Consider the following 9,923-nt stretch of genomic DNA (forward strand, 5'->3'; position numbering starts at 1 on the left):
AAAAATGTCATCTCCAAAACCAATCTGAAAACGTTATCTTTGAACAATTCCTTGCCTACAATCACATCAAGTAAAATACATTGTTACAAAATTTAGAAAATCCAAAATTCTAAGCAAAAATTTCAATATAAAAATATTCTACTTTCCAAAATAAGTTAAAGTTTAAGCAAAACTAACAAAATAAATTAAAGTCAAGCAAAAAATCAAGAAAACTAACTCATACAACTCACCTCTCAACCCAACTCTAAACACAACAAATCAAGAAAATTTAACCCACTCCTCAATACAACAAATTAAGAAAAGTTCACACACCCCTTAGCCATACATATTAAACATACAACTCATCCCTCAAACCTACCGCTTAATGCAATAAATCAAGAAAAGCTCACACCCCTCAACACTACAAATGAAGAAAAGCTCTCACATACAACTAATCCCTCATCCCCACCCCTAAAGGCTACCATAATTGCATGATAGCCAGAACAAAACCTTAGAATGCTAATGTTTTGGAATAAAGCTACCATATACTTAACTATTTAGCAAAGTATTAGGGATTCTTGCTAATACGTACCTAAAGTTCACGATCCTCTTTGTTCTCGTGTCATTTCTTCAATCATTTTTTTTTTCATTTCTTCCATTTGTTTTGCATGCATCTTTGAATTGACATTCTTCTTTATTCTTCTTTTTCTCTAGCATGCTCCTCTGCCATACGTCGTTACCCTTTTTCAAGTTCCTTAATCTTTCATTGCGACATCTCAAAGTTGGCTTTTAGTTTCCTCACCTACCTATTGTGCATTTCTTGGGACGTCGAACTCAATGACTTACTACTTCTCCTTAACTTGGGTTTAGGACCTCAACCAAGACCTTTTAAATAACCAGGTCGTCTATCCAAATATGTCTCACATATTTCGTCTTCAGATGGAGGTTAAGAACCTTCTGGAGTGGGTGCCAATAGTAGTTCCACAATTTGATTTTATATACAATTAATTAATTTATGCACTCAAAATAAACAAAAAAAAAATCCACTTTGCTTACATGTGCATCTTCAGCTGCCTAATTGTCGAACTAACCACTCTTATTTGAGGTATTTCCTTAAATAGGTCCACACATCCTACTATTCACCTCGTTGTTCACTAAGCTCCGATTGTCTCTACATGAATGACTTTGACCCACTATTGTAATGAAATGGTTGTTTTTCTCTATTATGTTTATTTGTCCTTCATTGCTCCTACATGCAAACAACAAAAATAATATATTAAGTAGGTTTGGTAGCAAAATGGTTGTTTTTCTCTATTATGTTGAAGTGTGTTGTTGAAGTGAATGTGTTGTGTTGTTGATGTATAGAGTCGTACTCTAAAATTTCATTTTCTTTTCTTACTAGGTTTTGCAAGAATCCATTAGAGTAGTGAAACCATATTTACTACAATTCATTGATTTATAGGCCCTTTTGTAGGTTTAGTAGCAAAATTTTGGTTCAAATGTTTTTATTTAAATAGCTTATATGTATCAAAACATATATGTTCATTGCTTCATTATACAAACGGTTGAGCAATAAATTTTGGCCAATTAAATTCCGCCACATCATCACAATAAATATTGTGATAATCATAATTTGATTGGGTTTGGATAATTAAGTTTTCTTGTACATGATCTAATTAAGCCCTAAATATAAATTAGGGCTAAATAATGGACCAAGCCCGTCAAACAATTGGGCCTGGACACGAACCCAACAAGCAAATGGGCCCAAGCCCAGAGTGTCAGGTGGGCTCAAGCCCAAGCCCAATAAGCAAATGGGCCAAGCCTAAGTCCAACAGACAGATAAGCCCAAGCCTAACAAACAAACAGGCCCAAGCCCACTTAAAGCCCATAAAATTTCTCTATAAATAGAGACATCTACCACTCATTTGAGGCAGCTTGGATTGAAGAGAAGAATCGAAGCTCTGAAGAATTGAAGACAAAAACTTCTGAAGACTCTCAAGACGTGCAAGTTATCATCAACCTCGAAATCATCCTTTTGAAAGATCGAAGACTTGGAAGATCAAACTTTCCTTGAATTCCAGAAGATTGAAGCTTGAATTGACTTGTAGTTACAACTTCTTGAAGATCGAAGACCACGAAGTTCTAAATTTTACTTTTTGTATTCGAGAGAAAGAATCAAAGAAGTAAATATTAGAGATTGTATCCACAATACATAAATCAATACAAAGTTCGATTCCACAAATTAAATTTCTCCTGAAATCTCGTATGAACAATTTGGCACGCCCGGTGGGACCATCTCTACCTTTCATCTCTTTCTCTTTTTGAAGAACATCCAAAGAAAATCATGACATCTCAAGGCAACACTTCCAAAGCTCTCAGTGACATCGGCAAGCGGCCAAACACTCGCAGCCGCTCAAGGGAGATTCAGTCATCTGAAGATATGCCTCCTTTTGAAGTTGCAAAAAATATTTGGAGCAAATCTCTAAGCCACCAAAAGGTGGAATTGTAATCAAAGAGAATCCTGCGATTGACGAACACAACTCGTTGTCTGATCGCTCAAATGAGGAGGCGCCACAGCCAAATATAATGTCAGTTATGGTAAATGATGTGGATACAAGCGAAGACAGAATGGCAGAGCTCGAAAAAAGGTCAATATGCTCATGAAAGCGGTTGAAGAAAGGGATTTTGAGATCACAATGTTGAAAAATCACATCGGAAGTCGTGACGCTGCTGAATCAAGTCACACACACTATAAAAATGTTAACAAAGGGAAAGCGATTATGCAAGAAAGTCAACCACAAAATTCTACCTCGATCGCATCGTTGTCTGTCCAGCAGCTGCAAGAGATGATTGTAAACTCGATCAAAACTCAATACGGTGGACCTGCTCAAATGTTCTCTTTATATTCCAAGCCATATACGAAAAGGATTGACAATATGAGAATGCCACATGGATACCAGCCACCCAAGTTTCAACAGTTCGATGGAAAGGGCAATCCAAAACAACATGTTGCTCATTTCATCGAAACTTGTGAAACTGCTGGTACACGAGGAGATTTGTTAGTCAAGTAGTTCGTACGAACTCTCAAAGGAAACGCCTTCGACTGGTACACCGACTTGGAGCCTGAATTCATTGATAGTTGGGAGCAGCTTGAAAGGGACTTTCTCAACCGTTTCTACAGCACCCTACGTATTGTTAGCATGATAGAGTTAACTGCAACCAAGCAGCGAAAAGGTGAGCCAGTCATTGACTATATTAATCGCTGGAGAGCATTAAGCCTTGACTGCAAAGATAGATTAACTGAATTATCAGCTGTTGAAATGTGCACTCAAGGAATGCATTGGGGACTCTTGTACATCTTGCAGGGAATAAAACCCCGTACCTTTGAAGAGTTAGCAACCAGAGCTTATGATATGGAGCTAAGTATTGCTAATAGAGGAAACAATGATCTTTTAGTCCCAGAAGTTAGAAAAGAAAAGAAAGAAGTGAAGAGCACTCAGAAGGTATTGAAGGGTGCTACCAAGGAGGCTATGGTCATCAGTACGACCCCTTTGAAGCTTGTCTCAAAGGAAAAGAAAATGGAAAAACGCCAAGACGAAGGCGAAAAAAGATGTCCAACATTGAAAGAGAGGCAAGAAAAAATTTATCCTTTTCTAGACTCTGACTTACCGGACATGTTAGACCAACTACTGGAAAAACAACTCATTCAACTCCCCGAATGTAAACGACCTGCAGAAATGGGGAGAGTAAACGATCCCAATTTCTACAAATATCATCGGGTCATCAGTCATCCCGTTGAAAAATGTTTTGTGTTGAAGGAGTTGATTCTAAAGTTAGCTTTAGACAAAAAGATCGAGCTAGAACTTGATGATGTGGCACAAACAAATCACGCTGCAGTAATCATACAGTCAGATAGTAGATTGTCTGCTATAGGGAGTCTAATCCAATTTGGATCGTTGGAACTTGTTGTTATATATTCTTTACCGGAAGATTTACAAAATAATGACTTCCGGGCTGATGACCCCAAGGAAGAAGAAAAACAAATAGATAATGTTGAGGAGGGATGGACGCTGGTAACGCGTCGAAAGAAGCACAAGCAAAGTTTTTTCCAAAAAGAATCCGGCTCGTACCGAACATACAGGAGCAAGAGTAAGTCTCAGAGAAGAAACACAAGAAAGAACCTGAGAAAGTTTCTACCGATTATTGAAGAAAGTGAGGGGCTTTCTCGACCACGACGACCGATAATTCTAAAGGACTTCTTCCCTAAACGCTTTCCAATGGAAATAGTCTCGTGTCATACTACCAGTACAACGGAGGAGGACGCTTTCCCCTTAAATGCAATGAAGGAGACACCCAGACCAGAGGATGTGCTTCCTTTAGGCATAAATGATTTGTTGACACTATCACGAGAAGTTAAGGATACAATGATCGAGATATTAAAAAATGATGATGTCTCGACTACTGTTACATCACCAACGAAGGCGTGTGATTCCTGTTGTATGTCGATATTATTCAGTGATGAAGATTTGCTACTTAGGTCAAAGCTCCATAATAGACCTTTATATGTGTCAGGATACGTTCGGGAGCAAAAGCTTAATCAAATTCTCATAGATAACGGTTCCGCCGTCAACATTCTGCCCAAGTCAACAATGAATCAATTAGGTATCTCAGTAGAAGAGTTATCAAATGGTAAACTGGTGATTCAAGGCTTTAATCAAGGAGCACAACAGGCAATAGGCACTGTTCGTTTGGAGATCGTCATAGGGGATTTGCAAGCAAGCACAATATTGCATGTGATCGATTCGAGAACTACTTATAAAATGTTATTGGGACGTCCATGGATACATGAAAATGGAATTGTAACCTCCACGCTTCATCAATGCTTCAAATTTTATAAACAGGGAATTAGGAAGGTTGATGCTGAGTCTAGGCCATTTACAAAGGCTGAGTCTCACTTCGCTGATGCAAAATTTTATACAAAAAGTGAAGACGTGAGTGAAATCATATCAACTGAAGTTCCAGTGACTAAGGGCACTTTTAAGAACGAGCAAGAAATGATCACAAGCAAGAAATCAAATAAAGGGGATGCACTTAATAGTCCACAAAATGGTGAGTCGACGACCGAAACTAAGTTAAGGGCACCAGAGGCTGAAAAGATAGCAACCTTACAAAAGGAAGTCTCAAATCCCCCTGTTTTATGTTATATTCCTTTGTCCCGACGTAAGAAGGGAGAATCACCATTTGCAGAATGTTCGAAAAACCTGACGATAAAAAATACCGAGATATTAAAGGAAAATTTCACCACGCCGCTTACCAAGATAGAGAAAGGAGAAGCGAAAAAAATTGAGAAAAAGGACTTAGAAGCAATACCTTCCAGAAAGACGAACAGTGGAGGGATTCGACCCAAAGGCATATAAGTTGATGGCAAAGGCGGGTTATGACTTTACAACTCGTACTGAGCTTAAAAGCGTGAAAATATTTGACGAAAGGCCTGAGCTTTCCCCTACTCAAAAGAAGCTTCAGAAACAAGGATATTCTATACCTAATTCCAGAGCTGGAATTGGATATCAGTCTTCTGAACCAGTCCGAATAACTGGTAAAGGAAAAGCAAAAGTTTCTATACATGCCATATTACAGTTGAAGAAAGCAAAGATTCTAAAGAGGGCAAAAAAGATAGAAGTCAAAGAAGTTCAGTTTTTGATCGTATTGCTTTTTCTGCTATACGTCCTTCAGTCTTCCAGAGGGTGAGCACATTGATAGCGAAAGACAGTAATCAAGTTTCAACCTGCAGCTCCACTCGACTTTCTGCCTTTCAAAGGCTAAACACAAATGCAAAGAAAGTACAATCTATAAGCCCAACTTCGACCACAAGAAAATCTGCCTTCAAAAGGTTAAGCGTGTTAGTAACAAAAGGCCAAAAGAAAGCCTAAATATCCGTCTCAAACAAATCTAGCCTAGTGACAGGAGACGAGGAAATTCACAGTGCATTTCCATCAAGAATGAAAAGAAAGATGTTCGTCGCAGTAAATACAGAGGGTTCATTGAAAGTAAAGCGACATGATGTTGTTTTTACTCGACCTGAAGATAATGAACCAGAAGATGAAGTAGATGTGGTAGGTTGCTGCCATGTTACAATAGAAGAGACATCTGAGCATGATATATTTGAAGAGGATGCCGAAGCGGCTCCGTTATCGCTTGAGGATGGGGGTCAATCAACGATTGACGAGTTAAAAGAAGTCAATCTTGGTACGAAAGAAGAACCTCGTCCAACCTTCATAAGCATCCAACTTTCTGACAATAATGAAAATGAGTATGTAAACTTACTCAAAGTATATAAAGATGTCTTTGCATGGTCATATAAGGAAATGCCTGGACTCGATCTAAAGGTGGTCGTTCATCGCTTAGCGATCAAACCAGAGCATCGGCCAGTCAAGCAAGCCCAATGACGATTCCGACCAGAACTCATTTCTCAAATCTAGGAAGAGGTAAATAAGCTCATTGAGGCTGGATTTATTCGTGAAGTCAAGTACCCAACATGGATAGCTAATATTGTTCCCGTAAGGAAGAAGAATGACCAACTACGTGTCTGTGTCGATTTTCGCGACCTAAATAACGCATGCCCAAAAGATGACTTTCCTTTGCCTATCATGGAAATCATGATAGATGCAACTGTAGGGCATGAAGCTTTATCTTTCATGGATGGGTTGTCAGGATATAATCAGATTAGAATGGCTCTAGATGACGAGGAGAAAACAGCATTTCGAACTCCAAAAGGTATATACTATTATAAGGTAATGTCTTTCGGTTTGAAAAATGCAGGTGCTACATACCAACGCGCTATGTAAAGGATCTTTGATGATATGCTGCATAAACACATTGAATGTTATGTTGACGATCTCGTAGTCAAGTCCAAGAAGAAATGCGATCACTTGAAAGACTTGAAGCTGGTACTTGATCGCCTCAGAAAATATCAACTAAGAATGAACCCTCTCAAGTGTGCATTTGGTGTAACTTCAGGGAAGTTTTTGGGATTTATAGTGAGACATCGCGGCATCGAAGTTGATCACTCAAAAGTTGATGCTATCCAGAAGATGCCAAGTCCGAAGAACCTACACGAATTGAGACGATTGCAAGGTCGTTTAGCTTACATTAGAAGGTTTATATCTAATCTTGTAGGTCGATGTCAACCATTCCAGAGACTAATGAGGAAGGATGCAGTCTTTGATTGGGACCAGTCATGCGAAAAATGCATTTGATAGCATAAAGAAGTATCTGCTCAACTCTCCGGTCTTAAGTGCGCCTGCAATTGGAAAACCATTAATATTGTATATTGCGGCTCAAGAGACTTTGCTCGGGGCATTACTTGCACAAGAAAATGATAAGGGTAAGGAATGTGCACTCTACTATCTAAGTAGAACTCTGACAGGAGCTGAATTAAATTATTCTCCAATTGAAAAAATGTGTCTCGCCCTTTTCTTTGCAATAGATAAACTGAGACATTATATGCAAGCCTTCAGTATACACTTGGTGGCAAAAGCTGATCCTGTCAAATATATCTTATCAAGGCCAGTCATCTCGGGACGCCTCGCGAAGTGGGCTATTATACTTCAACAATATGATATTGTATATATCCCCCAAAAAGCAGTGAAGGGCCAAGCATTGGCAGATTTCCTAGCTGATCATCCAGTTCCATCAAATTGGAAGTTATGTGACGACTTACCTGATGAGGAAGTATTGTTTGTTGAAAGCATGGAGCCTTGGATCATGTTCTTTGATGGTGCGACACGAATAAGTGGAGCTGGTGTTGGCATTGTCTTCATTTCTCTTGAGAAACATATGTTGCCATATAGCTTCACACTCGGTGAATTATGTTCAAATAATGTTGCCGAGTACCAAGCCTTTATTATCGGCCTCCAAATGGCTTCAGAATTTGGGATAAAGTGCATAGAAATATTCGGTGATTTGAAGTTAATCATTAATCAGCTCTCTTATCAGTACGAGGTAAAGCATCAAGACTTGAAACCTTACTTTAGTTATGCTAGAAGATTGATGGACAGATTCGACAGCACAATATTGGAGCATATATCGAGATCATAAAATAAGAAAGTTGATGCACTTGCAAATTTGGCCACTGCTTTAACAGTCTCGGAAGATATACCAATAAACATTTCCCTTTGCCAAAAATGGATTGTGCCTTCAATTGAAAGTCAATATGAAGAAGCTGGTGTGATATCTGTATATGCAATTGATGAAGAAGATTGGCGCCAACCCATTATAGACTATTTGGAGCATGGAAAACTCCCCACCGATCCTCGACATAGAGCTGAAATACGTAGAAGAGCTGCGCGATTTATTTATTACAAAGACACACTTTACACACGCTCATATGAGGGACTTCTGCTGCGATGCCTAGGAAAAGAGGAATCGACAAAGGCCTTAGAGGAAGCTCATTCAGGTATTTGTGGTGTCACCAGTCTGGTCCAAAGCTCCAATATCAGTTGAAAAGAATGGGTTACTACTGGCCTACCATGATCCACGATTCGATGCACTTTGCGAAGTATTGTGAGGCTTGCTAATTCCATGCAAATTTTATACATCAGCCACCAGAGCCGCTCCATCCGACAATAGCTTCATGGCCTTTTGAAGCTTGGGGACTCGACCTGGTTAGACCTATCACGCCTAAATCATCGGTCGATCATTCTTACATTCTTGCAGGAACTGATTATTTTTCCAAATGGGCTGAAGTCGTGCCATTAAGAGAAGCAAAGAAGGAAAACATTGTAAATTTCGTTTAGACACACATCATTTACAGATATGGTATTCCTCATCGTATCGTAACTGATAATGGAAGACAATTCACTAACACTTTAATGGACAAGCTATGTGAAAAATTTAACTTTAAACAGTACAAGTCTTCTATGTACAATGCTGCAACAAATGAATTGGCAGAAGCATTCAACAAAACTTTGTGCAGTCTACTAAAAAATGTGGTCTCCAAGAAAAAAAGAGATTGGCAAGAAAAGATTGGGGAAGCATTGTGGGCCTACAGAACTACCCATCGTACTCCTACATGTGTTACACCTTATTCCTTAGTTTATGGCGTTGAAGCAGTACTCCCACTAGAAAGAGAAATTCCTTCCTTAAGAATGGCTATTCAAGAAGGGCTAACTACTAAAGACAATGCTAGATTACGCCTTCAAGAGTTGGAAGCACTTGACGAAAAGAGACTGGAAGCTCAACAAGCACTCAAATGTTATCAAGCACGAATGTCAAAAGCCTTTGACAAACAGGTAAGGCCCCGATCATTTCAAGTTGGTGATTTAGTGCTCGCAGTAAGAAGACCTATTATCACGACAAGGCATACGGGAAATAAGTTCACGCCTAAATGGGACGGACCCTACATTGCCAAAGAAGTTTTTACGAATGGAGCATACAAAATCATCGATCAAGATGGATTGCGAATTGGCCCAATCAATGGCAAATTTCTCAAGAAGTTTTACACCTAATCCAGTTATGTAAACAAAAAAAAATAATAAATAAATAAATAAATTTTGAACTACGTCATGACTTGATCCCTATATTATAAAAAGGGTACGTAGGCAGCTTAAAGTTCACTTTAAATCCACACATGTATAAAAAAAAAAGTCATGTTTCATTGTCTGCTCATATGAAAACTTGGTAAAATAAATGTAAATGTATATATATATAAAAAAAATCCTTCTGCATTATAATTCAACAAAAATCTTCACATCTACAAGGTTCGCAGCAAAAAAAAAGGGGGGGGGGGGGCAAAGGGGGCATAAATCAAAGCCTCCACTTGAAGTTCTTAAATTCTTCTCGTACAGCTTCCATGCTCTGACGAACCGTAGCTAGTGCCTCGATCGCTTCCTCAGTAATAGCAGGGGTGCTTTCAAGGGTATTGATTTCATCCTGGAGCTTGGAAA

General features: G+C 38.8%; 1 protein-coding gene across 1 annotated transcript; it reads left to right on the forward strand.

Moving 5' to 3' along the window:
* The first annotated feature begins 5,978 nt into the window (after nt 1-5,978).
* LOC127150401 (uncharacterized) lies at nt 5,979-9,485 on the forward strand. The gene is made up of 7 exons (XM_051088109.1): nt 5,979-6,365; nt 6,459-6,753; nt 6,883-7,135; nt 7,239-7,980; nt 8,083-8,457; nt 8,580-8,759; nt 8,886-9,485. The coding sequence occupies exons 1-7, from the start codon at nt 5,979-5,981 to the stop codon at nt 9,483-9,485; spliced, it is 2,832 nt and encodes a 943-aa protein (XP_050944066.1).
* Nucleotides 9,486-9,923: the final 438 nt, after the last annotated feature.

The sequence above is a fragment of the Cucumis melo genome, chromosome 7 (genome assembly GCF_025177605.1).
Source record: "Cucumis melo cultivar AY chromosome 7, USDA_Cmelo_AY_1.0, whole genome shotgun sequence".
Lineage (NCBI taxonomy): Eukaryota > Viridiplantae > Streptophyta > Magnoliopsida > Cucurbitales > Cucurbitaceae > Cucumis > Cucumis melo.

Excerpts from the sequence above, each read along its gene's own strand:
- LOC127150401 (XM_051088109.1), top strand. The coding sequence starts at position 5,979 with ATGAAAAGAAAGATGTTCGTCGCAGTAAATACAGAGGGTTCATTGAAA. Across the intron at positions 6,366-6,458 it reads TGCCTGGACTCGATCTAAAG|GAAGAGGTAAATAAGCTCAT; the intron begins GTGGTCGTTCAT and ends TCTCAAATCTAG. Across the intron at positions 6,754-6,882 it reads AGCATTTCGAACTCCAAAAG|TCAAGTCCAAGAAGAAATGC; the intron begins GTATATACTATT and ends ACGATCTCGTAG.